The 21,214-nt window shown below is 39.8% G+C and overlaps 1 protein-coding gene across 1 annotated transcript in view; it reads left to right on the plus strand.

Annotated features, from left to right (window-relative positions):
• Nucleotides 1–21,214, plus strand: part of lrrk1 (leucine-rich repeat kinase 1) — an 85,260-nt gene that overhangs the window by 30,452 nt on the left and 33,594 nt on the right. The window contains exons 8-24 of the mRNA XM_008282150.1: nucleotides 804–931; nucleotides 3,794–3,957; nucleotides 4,418–4,555; nucleotides 5,299–5,411; nucleotides 6,468–6,538; nucleotides 7,254–7,383; nucleotides 8,537–8,649; nucleotides 8,791–9,005; nucleotides 12,658–12,822; nucleotides 14,324–14,496; nucleotides 14,670–14,790; nucleotides 15,300–15,459; nucleotides 15,946–16,124; nucleotides 16,209–16,306; nucleotides 16,961–17,132; nucleotides 17,220–17,392; nucleotides 17,742–17,881. Of these exons, the coding sequence (XP_008280372.1) occupies nucleotides 804–931; nucleotides 3,794–3,957; nucleotides 4,418–4,555; nucleotides 5,299–5,411; nucleotides 6,468–6,538; nucleotides 7,254–7,383; nucleotides 8,537–8,649; nucleotides 8,791–9,005; nucleotides 12,658–12,822; nucleotides 14,324–14,496; nucleotides 14,670–14,790; nucleotides 15,300–15,459; nucleotides 15,946–16,124; nucleotides 16,209–16,306; nucleotides 16,961–17,132; nucleotides 17,220–17,392; nucleotides 17,742–17,881 (2,453 nt within the window). The remainder of the gene's footprint in view (nucleotides 1–803; nucleotides 932–3,793; nucleotides 3,958–4,417; nucleotides 4,556–5,298; nucleotides 5,412–6,467; nucleotides 6,539–7,253; nucleotides 7,384–8,536; nucleotides 8,650–8,790; nucleotides 9,006–12,657; nucleotides 12,823–14,323; nucleotides 14,497–14,669; nucleotides 14,791–15,299; nucleotides 15,460–15,945; nucleotides 16,125–16,208; nucleotides 16,307–16,960; nucleotides 17,133–17,219; nucleotides 17,393–17,741; nucleotides 17,882–21,214) is intronic.

Here is a 21,214-nt window from a genome sequence, read left to right on the forward strand (position 1 = left end):
GAGTGTGCTTGGTTGTCTGTCTCTAAGTGTAGCCCTGTGATAGACTGGTTACCTGTCCAGGGTGAAGGCAGGGGGGAAGTCAGCTGGGACAGGCTCCACTACCGCCCCCCACCCCCCTCTGCCCCTCCGCAACCCTACTGAGCATTAAGTGGTGTACAGATAATGGATGGATCGATGATTATAAACGGGATATTCTACAAAGCGATATGGCATTAAGTGGGCAGAACTGTATCATAAATTAACTTGGTTGTTTGTTGTTTAGACATTAGGCTGCTATTAGCTTAAATTTCTTTTTTATCTGTTTGTTATTATACATTATACATCTTGATTTTCCCCAAGGGGATCAATACAGTATCAAAAGAAACAGTAACAGAAAAGTGACCAATATCTGAATGACAAAATGCTGTCACTTTAACACAATAATGAAGTAAGCCACATTACATACTTCATTTCTGAAAAGATCTGGTGAGGTGACGTACCAGGACTGACTGTGATTGATTGGCATCATCTTAATAGATGAGGGAACTGAAGTTACACTGTAATTTTACTAGACTGGTACTGTTACTGGACATAGAGATAAAACTAATGTTTATTTTCTTCATCACGGTTTGTAAAATAACAAATAACTAAAATTCTCAAAATATCGTTACTTAAGTACTTAATTCAGGCTTTTATCTTGATACAGGTGTAGTGTAGTATTATAATAGTATAGTGTCATTGTCTGAGTGCTTTTTGTGTTTTTGTGTCATGTAGAAGAAACTGATGGCTTTTGATTCTCAACATCAGTCTGTCCTGTGCTTCAGGTTACAACACCTAAACCTCTCTCAGAACCAGCTGAGCAGTTTGCCGTCTGGACTTCTCCATCTGACTCACATCCAGAAGCTTTCTGCTGCCAAGAACCAGCTCACAGTCCTATTTGACATCCCTCCCAGTACGTTACAACTCAAATTATATCTAACTATTGTATGTATATATGTAGAAAGACAATATTATGATTATGATTATTATTTTAATACAATAACAGAATGTGAAGTCAGCTGCATGTAAAAGTCATTTTGAAAGAGTATGGAAACCTAAGCTTAATCGTCCATAAAGAGCCAAACAATATCTGCTGCTTTGTTGGCTGTTTCAGCTGCAGCAAAACTGGCCCTCATATCATCATATCATATCTTGAGGTGAAATGGCCTATTAAATGACCTTTGATCATGTAGGCCTGTGTGGCTGAAGCTGTGTGTAAGTGTGTTTCTAAAGGTTACTGAGGTTTTTTTGTTTGTTTCTTTGTTTGTTTCTTTGTTTTTTGCCCAATTTTCACTAACATAGCACACAATTTTTTTGAACTTTAAATTAAAAACAAAGACAATCGTAGTTACCAGAGGTGGAACTAACAGACTAGGTTTTGGGGGGTTGTGGTCACAGGAACAAGCAAACAATAAATAAATCCATCAACAATTATTAGCCCACACTTTTATTGTAAAATGCATTAATACCCATAACGAGTTGTTGTCAACTCAAGCAACATTACCTTGGCTTGTCAGTCATTTGCTTTTCACGCACTTTGTCTGCTCTGCTGCTGTCAGTGTGTCTGCTTCACAGTGACGCTCAGTAGAGGAGACACGCTTGTTGAAACAGGGAGCAGAGTAGGGCACATGGACTGTATAGACAATGGGCGTAGCCAACATGTTGTCACCCTCTAGTTTGTGGAAGCATTTTGAAACCTTGCTATGTTGTGTTTTTGGAGCCAGAAGTGACCATGTTTGCATGAGAGGGAGGAGTCTGAGAGGAAAGCCAGATCTTAACACAGTTCTGAGAGGAATGAGGGTGGATCTGTTAATGCCACATATGCCCGCCTGACTCCGTCAGTCTGTGATCTGTCTGATCTTGGTGCTTTCATTCTTTTTTAACAATGTGGAAAGTTGAAAAGGGTATGCTCAGCAGTTTTCTTCAGCCTCCTCTTGCCTTAATGATAAATACACTAAACATCATTTGGTAGGTTGTGATACATGGCAAAGCTTCATCCCACTTTAAAAGTTATAGCCTATTTTGTGATTTAGGTAATGAGCTTTTAAGGGTGGTTATCTTAAGACATTTTACACTTTAAAATAGTAAGACATGAAAACACAAAATAATAAATCAGAAAATGTATAACCATATACTTAAAAAAAATACTCGTATTATACAAGAACATTGAAATCACAATGACATTTACCTTGAATGTGCACCAAATTTTTACCAGTTTTAATGAAACTGCTGATGCTTTTGTACTTTTGTAATATTGAGTAATGCATGCTCTATTAATGATGAATGACTTTACATTGGATGAGCCGTAAGTTAGTGTTTGCTGTCAGTGTGATTGGGTTTTTCAGATATCCATTCCAAAGTCACATGTAGGAGAGGTGAGAGGTCCTGGTTCCATTTTATTTTTGGGACCTATAAAGCTGTTTATGCTGACTAGTAGTTTTTATACTTTAAAAGTTGTTTTTTGTGATCTCTATGTAGCATTATATCATCTAAAATCCTGAAGAGATGAAGTATGTTATTTCTTATGACAATTTGCTTCTGGTAATTAATTTGATTTGTGTATGCTGAAAAGACTGCTCATTCCCAGTGTTGTGTTACTGGACCCAATCCATGAATGACATGAAGTGATTGTCACGGAGGTGGTAATGAGGACGTGTAAGCCCTTTCTGTCCCAGTGTGCCTTTGTAAATAGAGATCTTGTGAAGTTGGAGACCTGGATTTTTTTTTGTATGAAAGTGGAAATAGAAATTTACAGAAGCTTTCCACACCACTATAGATTTGTAGAGATGACAGTATTTTTAAAAGCAGCCATGGTTCTTGAGTGAACTGTTGAAAGGCTTTATCCATGAGATGATGTTCTTACTTTGATGAAAATACCTTACTTAATGTTCGAGTGGAGCCTATCCCAGTTTAGTTAAGTGAAAGGCAGCGTATACACTGGACAGGTCGCTTGAATTATAGTTAAAAAAACAAATGGAGTAGCTGTGTAATCTCTATGTGACAAAAGAAAAAGAGCCTCACTTATTGGAGGAAACAAAGGCTGAAAAAAGTCACAAATCATTCCTACCTATTAATACAAATGGGTATTTTACTCTGCCTTTGTCATAGCACTAAGATTTAAGTTTTTATTTTAAATTGGGATTCTTACAGAGATCATGCCAGAGCAGACCTGGCAGGACATCTGATACCTACACCACATTGTCTTCACATTTCAAACCTGGTGGCTATACAGTGTGTATCATTTATATACAGTCTATGGGACAGCAGCACAACAGTAGATGCTTTCACAGTGAGAAGACATAAACAACTATGCATTAACTAGGTTGATAACATAAATAAAATACTGTTTTTTTTGAAAGTTTTGTTTTTTTGCAGCCCCAGCTACACACTGACTGATGAGAGATGAAAAGGAGATGTTATAATGGACCTTACTGAGCAATCAGTCACAACTTTAAAACCACCTGCTTTATATTGTGTAGGTCAGCTTTGTGCCACCAGAATAGCTCTGAAACATTTGGAGATGAGACCTTTGAAGGCGGTCTGTGATGTCTGGCACCAGGACATTGGGAGCAGATCTTTGTGTCTTGTGGGTTGCGTGGTGGATGCTCAGTCAGATTGGTCCTGAGGAGTGTGGAGACCAGGACCCTAGGTCACATAAAAAGAGAAACAAATTTGGAGAAAAGAGAGCCAGAAAACGCTTGACATTTTTTTGTTCGAAAAAACACCTGATTTTCATCCTAATGTTTCTTTATGTTCTTTATTCTCATTCTATCAGTTACGAACTGGATTGGTCTCCGTAAGCTGAAGGAGCTGGATGTGTCTGATAATTGTCTGACCAGTCTGCCCACAGCAGTCATGCACTGTTTGAAATCCTTGAGCTTCCTCAACGTGAGCAAAAACAAACTGATCACCTTCCCTGACCCATGGGCATGTCCACTGGTAAGAAGCCAAACTGATATTGATGCACTTCCTGTTTTTCTTTTGTTCACAACAGAACATTCTAGTTGCTGTTACTCAGGTTCAATACTCTGGGTGTAACTGTGGGGAATTATTTTGTTATGAAATAAATAACTTTTTAAAAGAAAACTTTATTGTCTGCATCTAGCTGTGTCTTTGCATGACCACTGAAAAGAATTTCTATTAACAATTAATCAATTATTGATTTATATTGCTGTGCATGTTAAATAAATTATTCAAATTCGTCTAATTTAGCTCTGATCTAACCATCAGCGTGGCTGTTCCTAATACCAATACGTACTTAAATATTTATTTCCGCAAAGTGGCAACTGAAATTTTGAGCATATTGTATAGTTTTAAAAAGTAGTCTGTAAAAGAAAATGAGAATAATATTTCTACATAGTAGCACAAATTGATATTCTGCTGTTTTCTCTCCCTGCAGAAGCAATGCAAAGCTTCCTACAATGTGATTGAGAGTCTTCCGAACACCATCTCCATCTTCTGGAGGACACACCTCCAAGAGGTGGACTTCTCTGACAACAGCCTGAAAGAGCTTCCTTCATATATCTTTGAACTGGAGGTAGGAACCTTTGGGATCTGTTATTTTACATCATTGAGCTGGAGAGAAATTATTAGTTAAAAATATCAGGGTTAAAAACTACATTCACTAAAATTAGAAATAAAAAACACATACAAAGTAGAGAGAGTCCTGTGATGTGTGTGTGTGTGTGTGTGTGTGTGTGTGTGTGTGTGTGTGTGTGTGTGTGTGTGTGTGTGTGTGTGTGTGTGGTCACAGTTACAAGTGACTTCAGATTTTCTCATATTTGTCTTGTAATCATGTGCAGATTGTCCACCTTGTACCATAGTGTGTTTTTTCTGATACAGATATTCCTAATAAGCAATTTAAGAACAATACATAGATTGAAAAACAAATAAATTAATTTTTAATACCATAGTTATCTGTTTTAGAATTGATTTATGTAAGAAATCTCACACAAGCACACACATACATACTGTCTAACTTTCTTGTGGGAGCTGTTGCTGCTTCAAAATAGTCTCATAATGTCTTTGTCCCACACTGGCACACTGGCTAGAATTGATTTTTCACTTCAGCTACCTTCAGAGCTGTGACAGATGTCTGGTAATCCCTGTGACCTTCTATCACTAGTGTCATTCGTGCTGTAGAATCATTATTAGCTTCGGGCACCACAAACTGCAATGTTCTTGTCACTTCCGTCAACCATCTGTCTGTTCTTGAAAGGAAAATGCAAATGCATGTTTTACAATATCTCCCCCCTCCTCTCTCTCTTACTTTCTTCTAAGGCTCTGGTTTCGCTGAGACTGTCTGGGAACCACATTGAAACACTCCCAGCCACCAATAAGTGGAAGTGCTCTCAGCTGAGGATGCTTGATCTTTCAAAGAACCAGCTGGGCAAGTAGGTCCACGTATTAACACTTTTTTGTGTCAGCTGGAGTCAGCGTTACTAAAAAACTCCATGGATTGATGCCATCAATAATCGGCATGAAACATTATGGAGTTTTAATAGACGTCACATTATGTCTGTCAGTCCTCTTTGAAGGATGTTTGTGACACAGTTTTAAGATAAAAGCAGCTTCAGTCGAGTCAAGTGTTGGAGTTTGGGAACGCTCAAGTTTAGTCGAGAATTGATTTTACATCCAGACTCTTTAGTTTAAGCTTTTGGCATTTGTTTGTCACTAAAAATTCTCAAAAAGGTACTTTAAATCTGTCATTAATGTTTGATCCTGTGTTTTACAAACTGCTTGATTAAAAAACTGGAGGGTCTGAAACATAAAGTTTCTCAGAACTTGTACTATTATTAAAATTTAGCATCAGACAAAAGAATAAGGCTGCTGACCCACTGGGTAATATAAACTTTACTCTCACATCTTACTCCTCTTTATCTTTGTCAGGGGCAAATTCCAGTCACCCTTTGCAGTTATATACATAGGCTGTGTCGTTCCCATGTCCTCCACCTGATGATATCTGGTAGAGCAATTGTCAGTTCAACATGAAGACAACATGAAAGCAACTTGTAGCCTTGCATGTATTATGACAGTATGAAGGCTCCTTGGCACACTAGTTTTTGTGGCTTGACAAATGAGTCTACATCATCATTTTGGAATGTCAAAATATTAAAAAACTGGAAATCATGGCTGTTTACTGATCTCTTTCTAAATTGACATAGTTAGCTGTGCTGAAGTTAGTCTTTTTGAACAACAAAAACACACAGTGTACTGCTGATTACAATGTAATGTCAGAAAGTACAGTTTATTTGACCAGGTAACTATTGGGCTGATTACAGTCACAAACAGCTACAAGCTCACTTTGGCTTTCAGATTCACGCAGTGAATTTTTGACTATATCGTCAAAATTGTGTGACTATGATTACTGTTGTCATCCTTTTTCATTGCGTTTGTACCTTTTTGGACATTCATGGACTTGTTATTGCATCTCAAATGGTGTCTTTTAGAACACAGGAGGTACCCAAATCCAGGAGAATGGCCTTCCTGACTACATGGAGCAGAAGGGACCCAGACCCAGGTAGATGTGCTTTAAATGCAATAAAATAACACAAAGTTACCAGTGTCTTTGTGAAAACGTGTGATTTGGTCCTTCTTGCTGTGGTTCCAGAAAGTATGTGAACTTGCTATTTAGGCAAAACCTTTTAATCTTGAAAAGAAGGATTGCCATGCAGTGATGTTTGTTTCTTGATCTGATGAAATTCTGACTGACTATTGTAATAGGTAATGCTTGCCTGTTTTCATTGTTGTTTTTTGTCTACACTAATCACTGCCTGTTTTAATATAAATATTAGTTATCACTGTTGATAGTTTTTAATCAAATTTATCTATTTTTAATTTGTGTGTTCATTTATTTGTGTATCTTTGAGTTCACTGACCTCAATTTGCATGGATGTCAGAAATCTCATATTCAAATATAAGTGCATGTTTCACATGCTTTTTTAAAGAGGAATCTAGTTCTGTGGAAGTTGCTGCTTCTAGTTTATGAACTAGCTTATATGAATGGACATGACTGACTCCTGCAAAGGATCATGGGACTTTCACGTTAAAATTTGTAAGGGCTTAACTTCACTATGTTAAGCGCTGTGAGATGACATATGCTTTGACTGCACACTTGAATCAAGTTGAATTGAATAGTTCCAGTAGTAGCTACATTCTGATTATCTCTACTTGTGAGTTGCTGTGGTTGTTTGAGCACACATGCTGTGACCCTCTGCATGGCTGTGTTTTGGCAGTCTGTCCTATAGAGTTCTCCACTGTTCTGCGGGATTCACTGGAAGTGCTTTTCTTAAATGACAACCAGCTGGAGTGTGTTCCCCAGTCAGTGTGCGGTCTGCACAACCTCACTGAGCTCTACCTCTCTAAGTGAGTCCCTCCATCTTTCTGCCAACCTTCACCTGTGCATTATCCTTAGCATGTGTCCTTCTGTAACAGTGTTGTTATTGGTGTAAGCTTTGTAAAGTTACAATCCCCAAACATGTGTTTTTCTTGTTAAAAGATTATGTCTGGGAGGTACAGTGCAAACACTGCAGTCATGGATTTATGTTTGCTGTAGAGGAACTCCTGTCTCTATCTGTGCTCAAGATAAAAGTATAAAACGTAGCATTTTGTGTGCTAGAAAATGTTTCAATATGTGACATGTTCCACTGCAGCTGACACCAGGGGCTACAATTCCTTTGTGGACATACAGCTCAAGTTCTGAAGCAAACCCATGCTTGAGTTTGAATGGGGGGAAAAAAAGCAAAACGTGATTTTTGTTTAAAACAAAGTTATTGGTGGTCAGTAAAATCAGTTGCCAGAGATAGACGCTGATCATAAACTCAGTGGACAGTGCAGTGGCCATATTTACCAGCCACAACAGTATGACACCTACTGAATCTGAAAATACCACAAGGACAGGATAGAGTTACGTTGGGAGGTGTTTATATGTCTATATGTGGACAAATTTTGTCAATGTGATGGCAGCACAGCCATGCAAAATCCAGTCAAGGAACGTTCCAGATGTACAGTTGAGATAGATATAAGCCAGCGCTTGAGGACTAAGTACTCATGTAATAATGTAGTATAATGATGCATAATATAGTCATTTCTACTGAGTGCTCGTGGGCTGGAAGGTGAATATGTTAAAATATGTAACTTTTAAACTCCACGTTGCCATGAAAGCAAAATGTTAGAACTTGACTTTTGAGAAGACTGAAGAATAAACTAAAAAATACAACTATTTCTAGGTTGGCAATCTAAATGAGTTCAGTCTCTGGGAACCACTGCTTGGTAGGATGTCAGTGCTCCTTCTAAAGCTGTTTGAAACTGTTTTATGCAAAGTGCTTCACTCTCGCATACTCCCAAAAATTTACAATTATTAATGTAATAATTATATTATTAAATTGTTTGGAAGTTAAGAAAGCAAGGTTGGTTACTTCAGTAAAAGATCATGAAAGCTAAATAATATGGCTCATAGCTTTGGGTATCCTGCCTTCAGTGTGAATAGCTGACCTGTACTTTCTCACTCTGGTAACAGTAATCCTGGAATCCGGGAACTTCCAGCAGAGCTTGGTCAGATGTCTAACCTGTGGCAGCTGGACATTGAAAATCTCAACATTACTAATGTCCCCTCGGATGTAAGAAAAGAAGGTACAATCAAATGTAGATTTACCTGTATTGTAATGTATTTGGTGTGTTGCTGTGATGTCCTATCTATAGTTTCTTGGTAACTTGAAATGTAATACAATGTAATATCCTCAAAAACAAATCTTTACCTCTCTGGTTTGTCAGGTCCTGCATCTGTCCTGGCTTTCCTCCGGGCAGACCTCCGCAAAGCAGAGCCTTGTAAACTATTGAAGATGCTTGTGATTGGTCCATCGAGACAGGGGAAGACAGCCCTTCTGGAGGCTCTGCAGACCGGCAAGGCATTCCCCTTCACCCTATCAGAGCGCAGCATCTCTACCTCCAACTGGGAGCTGGAAAAACCCAACCGAGGCAAAAACAATGTGAGGGAAGCAGCACATCCATGTACTGTACACTTACTGCACACACAGTAAATGGTTTAGATTTCAGACCATGAAAACTACTTTTGAAAGTAGTTTAAACTCCTGTAATTTCAGTGTGCCTGTACTATGGGACTGATCACTTTAATCTACTTTTGGATTCAATGCACTTTTAGAATTGCGAGCATTTCAACAAAAGTCAGTGTTTTATCACCATGATCCTCCACTTTGTTCCAGACTCTCTGTCATTGATTGTACAAACATTCATTGCTCAGTGCAAATGACTTTGGTCCAACAGCTTTCCCTCCTGTAGTACTAATAGAATGAGTTTTGGAGTAAAAGGACATGCACAAACATTGTATTGATCTATTGGATTGATTGTCATCAAATTTGGAGCTCACAGTCACAATGCCTTTGGGATGAATTGTAACCCCCGAGTACAGTTTGTCCACAACTGTGGTTTAGGACCAAATACTCCCTAAATGAGTGATTTTTCCATCAACCTCAGTTGTACTTTATGAAGAGAGAGAATAATACCTACATGTGGTAGGAAAATTTAAGTCTGGGATTCATTCTGTCTACTCTGGAGTTGGACACCAGTACTGAATTGACTACCAACTGATCATGAAGTCCTACTCCACACTTCACCCTCTTGCTTTGAGGGGAAGGATTAATACTGGAGCAGGACATTGACCCTAAACATACACTATATTGCCAAAAGTATTTGCTCACCCATCCAAATTATCAGAATCAGGTGTTCCAATCACTTCAATGGGTTAGGGTTAGGGTTAGATGTATAAAATTAAGCACCTAAGCATGCAGACTGTTTTTACAAACATTTGTAAAAAGAATGGGTCACTCTCAGGAGCTCAGTGAATTCCAGCGTGGAACTGTGATAGGATGCCACCTGTGCAACAAATCCAGTTGTGAAATTTCCTCACTCCTAAATATTCCACACTCAACTGTCAGCTGTATTATAAGAAAATGGAAGTGTTTGGGAGCGACAGCAACTCAGCCACGAGTGGGGTCAGTGGATGCTGAAGTGCATAGCGCAAAAAGGTCACCAACTTTCTGCAGAGTCAATCACTACAGACCTCCAAACTTCATGTGGCCTTCAGATTAGCTCAAGAACAGTGCGCAGAGAGCTTCATGGAATGGGTTTCCATGGTAGAGCAGCTGCATCCAAGCCATACATCACCAAGTGCAATGCAAAGTGTCGGATGCCGCCACTGGACTCTAGAGCAGTGGAGGCGCATTCTCTGGAGTGACCAATCGCACTTCTCCATCTGGCAATCTGATGGACGAGTCTAGGTTTGGCGGCTTCCAGGAGAACGGTACTTGTCTGACTGCATTGTGCCAAGTGTAAAGTTTGGTGGAGGGGGGATTATGGTGTGGGGTTGTTTTTCAGGACCTGGGCTTGGCCCCTTAAGTCCAGTGAAAGGAACTCTGAATGCTTCATCATACCAAGAGATTTTGGACAATTCCATGCTCCCAACTTTGTGGGAACACTTTGGAGATGGCCTCTTCCTCTTCCAGCATGAATGTGCACCAGTGCACAAAGCAAGGTCCATAAAGACATGGATGAGAGAGTTTGATGTGGAAGAACTTGACTGTCCTGCACAGAGTCCTGACCTCAACACGATGGAACACCTTTGGGATGAATTAGAGCGGAGACTGAGAGCCAGGCCTTCTCGTCCAACATCAGTGTGTGAGCTCACAAATGCACTTTTGGAAGAATGGTCAAAAATCCCCATAAACACACCCCTAGACCTTGTGGACAGCCTTCCCAGAAGAGTTGAAGCTGTTCTAGCTGCAAAGGGTGGACCAACATCGCATTGAAACCTATGGATTAAGAATGGGATGTCACTTAAGCTCATATGAGAGTCAAGGCAGGTAAGCGAATACTTTTGGCAATATAGTGTATCTCAGACCTTTGCAAGAACTATTTCACCGTGTTTATTGGCTGTTTCATCACCGAAGCAACCCAAAAATGGGAGGAATGTGGATCAGGAGGAAAGGGACTAAGATGCTTGTCAGCACCTGAGTGTCACTGAAGCTGCTGTTGCCACAGAGGAAGCTGCTGAAGGTGGAGGTCAGGCTCAGCTGCTCCAAGCCTCCCACACTGTCTCCAGTCATTTAGTGTCAAACTGCAGGTCTGGACCATGTTGTGCCACTATTCGTGCCTTGCATAACACTTGAGAATATCTCTTTTTGGCATGCTGCACTTTTCTAAGCAAAAAGAAAAAAACACATGGTCCCTTGGCCTGCAGCTGGTGGAATAGAGTGGCCTCCCAGTGCATGAATTTGGTGTGAATTGCCACTGCCTCCTTTGCTAGCACCAGCTTTGTATGGATGGATTCTGTGAACTACCGCTGTGCTGGGCATGAGACCCATATTGGACGTGCATCTTCTGAACAGTCACATCACAGACTGTCCTTTTCACATGTAAATGGAGGTTTTAGAACAGATGGACACTGGCTGCAAGTTCATTACCTTAAACAAACCTCTGACGAGTAGATCAGATCCATTTGAGTATTATTTCAGTGTGTGCTTGTCATTATTTGGGATTTAGTTTTAGCTTGTTTCCTTTTTGATTGTAAAGAGCCCTTTAGTGGCTGTCATGGTTCATTTTCAGTTCTGTTTTGCCCCACCTCTGCTACCAGCTGCTTGCCTGGCCCCTAAAGAGCTTCCACCTTCACTGCCAGCGTCCTGCTTGACCCCTGGAGGGCTTTTGCCATCACCGCTGGCCCACTGCCTAGTTACTGGGAGAGCTTAAACTGTGTTACTGGCCTCCTACCAAACCTCCAGAAAGGTTCTGTCTTGACCACTTGTCCTACTTTCTGAGGGGGTCTGTCTCCGCTGCCAGCCTCCAGTCCAACTTTCAGAAGGGGTCTGTCTTTGCCACTTGCAAGGGTGTTCAACTTTGCTACCAGCCCCCTTTTTCCACCAGTCCTGTCTGCTTGGGCTGTCTTTGGGCCGTCCACTTGAGCAGCCTTGTTTTTCTGCTCAGTTTCTGGATCGTTTTGCTGAGCAGCCTCTACTATCAGGTCAGCCTCTGGAGTCAAGTTTTCCCTGCCTTTAGACCCCTGCCCACGGTCTCCAGCTTCCCTGCTCTGTTTTCTGATTTGTATGGCCAGGAGTCCCCCTTTTGCACTTGAAGTTATTACAGCGGTCCAATTGAAGGGATGCCACTCAAGGAACTTCAGTTCAGTTCGGTTTTATTTATATAGTGCCAGTTTAAAACATACTGTATGTTGAAGGACATGTCCTTATCAAACATAGAAATGTGACCTTCTATACAAAGATGCTAACATGGTCAATTCCACAAATTGGCTTATATTTGATTGGGGACCTACAAATAGGAGAACATCAGAAATAATTTGTCTTCAGTTTACATATAATGTGATATGTCTTGTGTTTTAAATGTTTCTAAACACCATTTTCTCTGCATAATTTTCTAAACAAGGCAGTAGTTTCACAGGGGTTACTATTATTCTCATTTTAATTTTTCTGAAAGAAGTTAAGCTGTTCATTGTGGACTGTTCGAAATCAGGAAGTGAATCTTTTATTTTCAGTTTTTATTTCCTGCTCATCTTATGTTTATCCTTACTTCCCTTCTGTTGCGCTGAACTGTTTCATGTGTTGTTATACACAGAAGGACTTTGTGATGTTCAACGTGTGGGACATTGGTGGTCAAGCCAGCATGTCCACAGTGAACCAGTGTTTCTTCACTGATAAGGCCCTGTACGTGGTGATCTGGAACCTTGCGCTAGGAGAGGAAGCTGTGGCCAACCTGCAGACGTGGCTGCTCAACATTGAGGTAAATTTTCGCTCATCCACATAATGTTCTGCAGACAGCTGATAATCTGTGGTTTACACTGGACTTTACGCTGCTGTGGAGCTAACTCACCTTCAGGCAGCCAGTGAGAGCCTGTATTTAGTAAAGTCCTGAGAATTTAACTGTAAATAGTCAACGTGTGACTGAAACATTCCAAACTAGAAGTAAGGAATACAACACATTTATCAACACTTCATTCCACGATGACAGAGCTCAAATGATCACTTGATTACCTATATGTGTTCTCAGAGAGGAATAGTCAGTCTACTGCAAGGATTTACAATTAATATAGTTTCAGAGTTTGTTTTTTGTAAAAGTTAAGCAAAAGAAAAATAATAACGACTTCTAATTAAATATTGTACCGCCTAACAGTTATTGCGCTACTTCTAGGTTAAGCAACAGGAGATTTGCTGTCATGTAAACTAAAAAGCTAATCGTTTAGGTCGATAATATAACTGCAATATACCATACTAGGAGCTCAATGAAGCAAAAGTCAGTGCAACTTTTGTTTACTGACATCCAAATCTTTTATTTCTTCAGCATTTGTTTGTATGTCCACCTCAAGCCTCTTCAGCATGCAGGATTCCAGTGCAGTACACATTTCTGAGGAGATGTTCATTCCTCTGAGATTTGTTTTTCAGCTACTCTTTGCTGTGGTGTTGCCCACCTTTTTTTCTCTAAAGTGTTCTGATGTTTGTTGTGCATTCAGCTCAGGTGACACGCCTGGGTCAGTTATAGTTTTCACTATATGGTCATTCCCTCTTAAATCATCAGGGGGCTTCTTATAATACCATTAAATATATATAAAGGCATGAACATTTCCCACTAGAAAAATCCGAGTATCCCAACAGATGTTTGTATTTGGTCATGGTTGTGTTATGCTGATGTCATCCTAATGAGCTGATGCAGTGCTAGTTCCCAAAGAAATTACACAAAACTACCTGACAAGTCTCCTTCAGACCAAAGGTTATTCCTATGAAGTGGGGTCTGAAAATATGTTTAGTTTTGTTTTACTGTCACGTGCAACTACATGTGGTTCAGAGAATATCACCAGCTGACTTCTGCTTTATTACCCCCCTTTTTTTCTTTTTTTTTTAAATTAATGCTTGCTTAAAGATGGAACTTTTCTGGTCAGCTGAATTTTTTTTTCATATTTTATCTCACATATAATTACATATTATTGAAACTAGTCTAATAGTCTAAACTTGTCCAATATTGCAGTTTCTGAACTAATGGCAAGATAAGAGATATGCATACATATGTATATACATATATGTATGTAAATACATATTTATGCATATATATGATGTTATTTTTGTGTTAATTTTTTCATTTACTTCATGTGTTTTTTTAATTGATCTTCTGTATCCTTTTCCATCTTTGTGAAGTCTCACAATTCTATTTTTCTAATCCTCTGGACAAATGTTTTCTCTCATAATAAACATTTAATAGATATGTACTTTCTGTATGTTGTTGTCTACAGGCACGAGCACCGAACTCTGCTGTAGTGGTCGTGGGAACACATTTAGATCTTATTGACTCCAAGTTTCGCACAGAGAGAGTGGCGACGCTGAGAGCTTATGTTCTGGCTCTGTGCCGGTCTCCATCAGGAGCTCGAGCCACTGGCTACCCTGACATCACCTACAAACACCTGCAGTAAGCATACATTTTACATTTTATTGTTGTGCATTTCTATTAATAAGAAACTGTTGCGGTGTTTCTGCATGCATCAAGCCTGTTGTGGCAGCATTATAAACTTATATTATAAACTTAAACTTTCATCTGTCTGAGGAAAGTATTCAAGTGTGTATATGTGTCTTGTTACTCAGTGAAGTGTCCAGTAAGACTCTGGAGGGTTTAGACGGTCTGAAGACGCTGATCTACAATGTGGCTCTCTCCATTAAAGACACCAGAAGCTCAGCCTGTGGCAGAAAACTCCTAGGCAGGCTGGTAGGTGAAGCAGCGTGGTTTGGGATGCTCTCAACTGTGTGTCTGTGTACATAAAGCTTCCCACTTTGAACCAGCGGAGAAAGCTTATTGTGTATGTACAGCAGCACATGCATGTCTCACTGTTGTTGTTTCTCCAATCAAAATGTTTAAGGACACGGAACAAAGCTTTGTTAATAACAAAGCATTCTTGAAATGATCCAATGTGTTCTGTAAGGGTTCCTCAGCTTTGGATGGTCAAGAAAGAACCTATAACACACCAGCATTAACAAAAAGGTTTTTAAACGTTGCAAAGTTGCAAAAATTACAAAATAATGAACAGAATTCAAAGTAGTTGTGTTTCTGCAGCAAAAGTCATAGTGGGAGTTCAGTACATTTTACCGTATAGGTAAAGAGTGTTTGACCTTCATGATATATACACATTATATAGATTTATTATTAATGATCAGGTACTTTGTTCCTGTGTTTTCTATAGCACATATATATTTTGTTACCCACGTCTCCTCCACCAGATTCCCAGGAGCTACCTGACACTTCAGGAGGCAATCATAGCAGAAAAGCAGAGGCGACAGGCTGAGGGAGAAGTCCAATATCTCACTGATGTCCAGCTGGATAACATCATTAAACAGAACCCAGGGAGTGACATCAGAGACTATGAGGACCTGCAGACTGGTACTATGATTTGTTCAGCCTAAAATGTAAAAATCACTTGTCTGACTTGTCAAAAAGTTCAAGCTACTTAGATCCACAGAGACAATATGACCAAAGCTTTTGGTCAAATTGTGCTATATGTGTTATGTGATAGATGTGCTATATAAATAACAGTGATGTGACTTGACTTGTGTTCTTTGTCCTTTGTTTTACTGAACATCTGACACAAAGAGACCGTATGGGGAGAATTAAGAAAAATACACAGCAGGCTTGTTTACACTTTGTGCCATGTATGTTGTTTTTTTTGTTTTTTTTGTTTTTTTTTAAATAAAAAGAAGTGGCTGAGTGATTGATGAGGTTGTCAGACTGTCCAGATAAAGATCCATCCTGTTGATGCTGCTGGGGCACCAGTATATTTGCCTTGTTTTCCAGTTGAGCAACTCTGACCATAATTTATGAGGAGACATCACACTTATGGCTTTCTTCTTTGTTTTTGTCCACATGCAGCCATTAACTTCCTAATAGACACAGGGACTCTGCTGCACTTCCCTGACACCAGCCATGGCCTGTGTACTCTCTACTTCCTGTGTCCTGTGTGGCTGTCAGAATGCCTTGAGAGGATCATATACATCAAGTCCTCTCGCTCTGTAGCCAGGAATGGAGTGATCCAGGCTGCAGACCTCCGGGTGAGATTTAGGATGCTCGTGTTTCTGTGTAATTTTGTGTTTTAATGATGATACTGAATTTCCATGCTGATGTCTGTTGTGCAGATGCTGTTAGTAGGAACAGGGATCACTCAGGAGACAGAGGAGCAGTATTTCCAGTTTCTGGCCAAGTTTGAGATTGCTCTGCCTGTGGCCAACAACAGGTAAAATACGTTGATACAAATTGTGTTTCCCTGTTTGTGCTGGCTTTTGTTTCATTGTGTATGCTTGTTACAAGGACACAGCAAAGCTAAGAGCAACAGTGATCATATCTGTTTAATATTTTGTTGTTTCCTTTTACGGCATATTTAGTCCCACACTTTTTGCACCACACAATATTTTACATTAAAATATGCACCACTGGCAACCACATGACATTCCTCATATCCACCTAGTAAATATCCTGAATGACCATTACAAACATTTCAAACATCTTGGCAAACTACAGCATCATTGAGACAACCTCTATTAACAACACAACACCTTTCTAGCAACCACGTCATAAAGTGTCCAAGCAAACACTAGAAACAATCCAAAACATTTTAGCAACTACTTTAAAGACAGTTATCATCCTAGTAAATACTTAGCAACCATATATTAATTCATACACATACCCAAGCAGCTACTTGGCATCAATATGCAATGTGCCTAATAATTAGCTATGTGCCTCGAGAGGTAGCAACACATTAACCATCACATGCCAAAAATGCAAAGGTAAAATGAAAACATGAACATTTCTGCAGTTGTGCTGGACATCAAGTGAGAAGTCTATACAAAACGTGTGTAATTCTAAATGTGTTTTTTTGTTCTTGTTGTAGCTATCTGCTGCCCCACCTCCTTCCCCCTAAGCCGGCCATGGACATCTACGCCTTTCACCAGCACACCAACAACACCCTTCAGCGCCTTTTCAAGATGAGTTTTGTTCCTGCAGGATTTTGGGAGCGCTTCATTGCCAGGATGCTCATAAGCCTGAAAGAGATGGACCTGCAGGTAGTGAACCCAACAGATTCTCAACATTCGCCAGTTTTAGACTTTCAATTTATTACTTTAATGACCTAAAATGTTGTGTTCATGCAGTCATTTGAGACGAAAACAAAAACCACCAGGAACAGGCAGAGCAGGAATTCTGTGATCTACAGCTTTGCTGGAGGCCAGCAGAGGAGCCGCTGCAGCACCTTCAGAGTCAGACGCAGCAAGACCATCTACTGGAAGGAAGGGCTGCTCGTCACGTTTGATGGAGGTTGCCTCAGGTCAGAGCTGTGACTAGACAGATGTGGGTATAATTCAGTAGACAAATGAGTTTGAAAATTAGCAATTTTGGGGATGTTTACCTTCAATTGGATCCAAAGTCTCAGAAAGGAGAAATTTCTGAACCGGTATAAGGGATAAACAAATCTTAAACAACAGCCAGTATGGTATAACTTAATGGGATTACTGCTTCAAAGAAGGTGGGTAGATTTTCATGTCTCACAGGGGTTTAAGAAGAAGTTTGCTCTCAAAAAGATTTGCTACAATCAATTGACTGGGTAAATCACAAGGTGGTGACATCAGAGTAAACTTAAGAGGGACGTGGTGGTCACATGTTTTATATCTCTGCAGCGTGGAGTCATCAGAAGTCAACTGGAAGAGGAAGAAGAGTGGAGGCATAAAGATCATCTGCCAGTCAGAGACGAGAGATTTCTCTGCCATGGCCTTCATCGCAGACCATGTCAACTCTCTAATTGAGCAGTGGTTCCCCGGTTAGTGCACTCCTCTCCGCTTTAGCGGAAACAATAACCTACCTGAACACAAGCTCCCACTACACAGTCACATTCCTAGTGTTGTTACAGAATGTGTGTCTTTGATTTGGTGTTATAAATCATATGTGTTCATATTTTTCTGTCTTTAATCTGATTTTTGTTTAGCTGCTTGGAAATTTGAACATCAATTGGCATTTGACTTATTTAAAATTCTCACATCATGTGATCAAGAAGTTCTGTTAAACACAAAAATCATATCTTAAATTTGCCCTTCAAAGTAGTCTTCCTGTGCAGTGATACACATTTCCCAGCATTCCTGCTCCATTTTGAACATTGTTTGGAAGTACCAGAGTATGTAAGAAAAGCTGCACTCTGCTTTTAGCTCCCCTGCCTCTAACGCGTCATCTGACAAATATTCCGCTACATAGTAATCATCATCATAACCATCAATCAATAACTTTGTCGACTGGGGAGGTGTGCAGTGTGTTCATCAGTGCCTTTTTACTAAAAACAGATGCCTGCTGCTGATGGGGTTGTTGGGAGTATTTAGACTGAACCAAAATAGTGAAATTATTATAAAACAATGATCCAAAATATGCTAAAAGCTCTTTAAAGCTGAGGGCAACTGCAACGGTTGTAATAAGTCTCTGTGTAAATCACAGTCAATGACAGTTGTCATATTGTGCAGTTATTTGACATGTTTGATTAATGTAAATATTGGTTAGTGCAGCATGAAAGCACGATTATAAGGTCAAACAGACATTTAGACAATTACTTTGATATTCACATACAGATACTGCTTTACACACAGAATTATGCTTGACCCAAGGTCACTGTAGCTCATCCAATCACAGAGGTAGGATTTATGTGTGAATAAATGCAAGAACTGTGTATGCGTGGAAGACAAGCTTTACTTGCCAAATTAGTAAGTGAAGTATATTGCTGAGTAGGTTTCTAACATGTGGTTAAACATATCCCATTACTTGAAAAGGCTCAAGGGCTCAGATAGCCTCAGAGAGTGCAACCTGCAAGGCTATAACTGAAGTTAAGGCTTTAATGAAAAAACTGTTTGCTCTGCACACAAAAGTCAAGTTCAACCTGCATTACCAGATGAAAATGCAGTGTGTTTGCTGAAGGCTGTCGCAGTTTGCTTGGAGATGCTGAAGCTTGCAGCTGCTCCAGCTGTCTTGTACCTCCAGTAGTAGTACAGTGCTCAGTGCAGGCTCTAAAGCAGGGGTGTCCAATCCTGGTCCTCGAGGGCCACAATCCTGCATGTTTTAGATGTTTCCCTTTTCCAACACACATGATTCAAATGATCAGCTCATCATCAAGCTCTGCAGAAGTCTGATAACAATCCTGATCATATGAATCAGGTGTGTTGGAAGAAGGAAACATTTAAAAGATGCAGGATTGTGGCCCTTGAGGACCAGGATTGGACACCCCTGCTTTAAGTCTTGTAGTACATTTGACTGTAGATTTAACACTCATGCCACCGAAATTAGATACAAGCATGTTTGTATCTGAAAGCATGTAGAAGAGTTAGAACTTGACAATTTTGCTACATTGTATTGTTGCAACTGGCCACACAGTGGCACTATTGCAACAGTTGTTGACCAAAAAGCATTTTTACCCGGGGACCAATAGTGTGTGTCAGCAGCCCTGGAAGCGTTACATTCAGAACTGTACTCGTAGGAGTGTACTTCTAGGACCACATGTCCAGAGTCCTTTGTTTTAAGACAGCGCCATCTACTGCAATGGATGATCAGCAAAGTGCAGAACTTCTGGTTTTAAAGGAGGATTCTACCCAACATTCTACTTGTGATTTCAAAGGTTTATTTACAAGTATTCCAAAATTCTGATATTAAAAAGAAATCATAGAAAATCAACCAGTAATCACACTAAAACACCTTCCAGACATGGGACACGGAGCATTGCTGCCTTCACCAATCTACTGTTGTGGCATATTCTAGTCATTCGGACATACACAGTGGTGTGTCAGAGTTAGTGTGTGGTGCATGTTGTTGGTGGAACGTAAACTACACTAACGCAAAGAACATGTGCATGCAGGACTGGGTGGCAGAGGAGAGACAGAGCGAGGTCTGCCAACTCAACAGGCGCACTTATGTAATCCAGGAACAGCGGCCAGGTGTACTCAGTTAATTAGATGATGATGGAAAGCTCCACACAGCCAGAGACCTGCAAGAGAAAGCACAACACCAAGGGTCTGCGACACTAACAAGTCAATATCTGCAGCGTCAGACAGGTGTAACATCCCTATGAGGATTTCATAAGAAAGACAGTCACACACATTAATGCCCATGGAACAACACAAGTAATTTTATCATTACTTATACTTATGTTACACAGTTAGACTCACACTGTGTACTGTCACACACAGTATCACTGTTTGTAGGCTACAGTTCAGTCATTTGTTAAATAAAGGCTGTCCTGAACTTAATCAAATATTGTGAACCCTAATGCTCCATCAACAATCAGAAAACTGTGAGGTTAAAAAAAAATTAACAAACTGAAATTTGTTTAATTGAAAAGGAAATATGTCCAAATAGCAGGGCTGTGGTTTTGTCATACCCTTTAAAGGTTGTTTAGCTGTTTGGATTTAACACCATCAACATTGTGTATAAACTTAGAGACGCATCCAGTTTTCTTAATATATTATGTCACACTTAAGTAAATATTTCACTCTGACTCGTCTTTGACAGGATTCTTCTTTGGCCTATTAACATAAAATGGTATGATTTACATAATAAGTTAGTGCTACTGCATAGACATTTCACAATTGTTAGTCCAGTTTAAACAGATATAATTGGTAGTTCTAGAATAAACAGGAGGCCACAGGATTACACAGCTACAGTCCATGCAGCACTATTACCACTTTTGGCATCATACAGTCTTGACCCATTAAATCTAAACTAAGTCTTTTCATTTTAACTGCTTCATGTCACTGTCAGACAGCGAACTAAAGCTGTTACTGCTCTCTTTGTAGCAGCCAAACTACATTGATATAAACAGTCATTTTAACTGGCAAGACCGAGGGCTACTCTGTGCCTGCATGACTTTCATGTTTTAACACATTAGTTTGGATCAGTAGCACAAACAAACCAACTGATTATGGCAAGTTATTCACCAGTGACTACAATGTGTGTGATGAAATTAGAAAATGTCCATAAATATGTGTTTAATGAAAACTGTTTTGCAGCATCCTCTAGAGGTGCCTTCACAAAATGGTGTATATTGAATCACGCACTGATAATTGATAATTGTGTAAAATCTTATTTAGTTTAGGTTGTTTGAATGAGTTACATAGTTTTATTG

This window comes from Stegastes partitus, unplaced genomic scaffold (assembly GCF_000690725.1).
Source record: "Stegastes partitus isolate 25-593 unplaced genomic scaffold, Stegastes_partitus-1.0.2 Scaffold260, whole genome shotgun sequence".
NCBI classification, from domain to species: Eukaryota; Metazoa; Chordata; class Actinopteri; family Pomacentridae; genus Stegastes; species Stegastes partitus.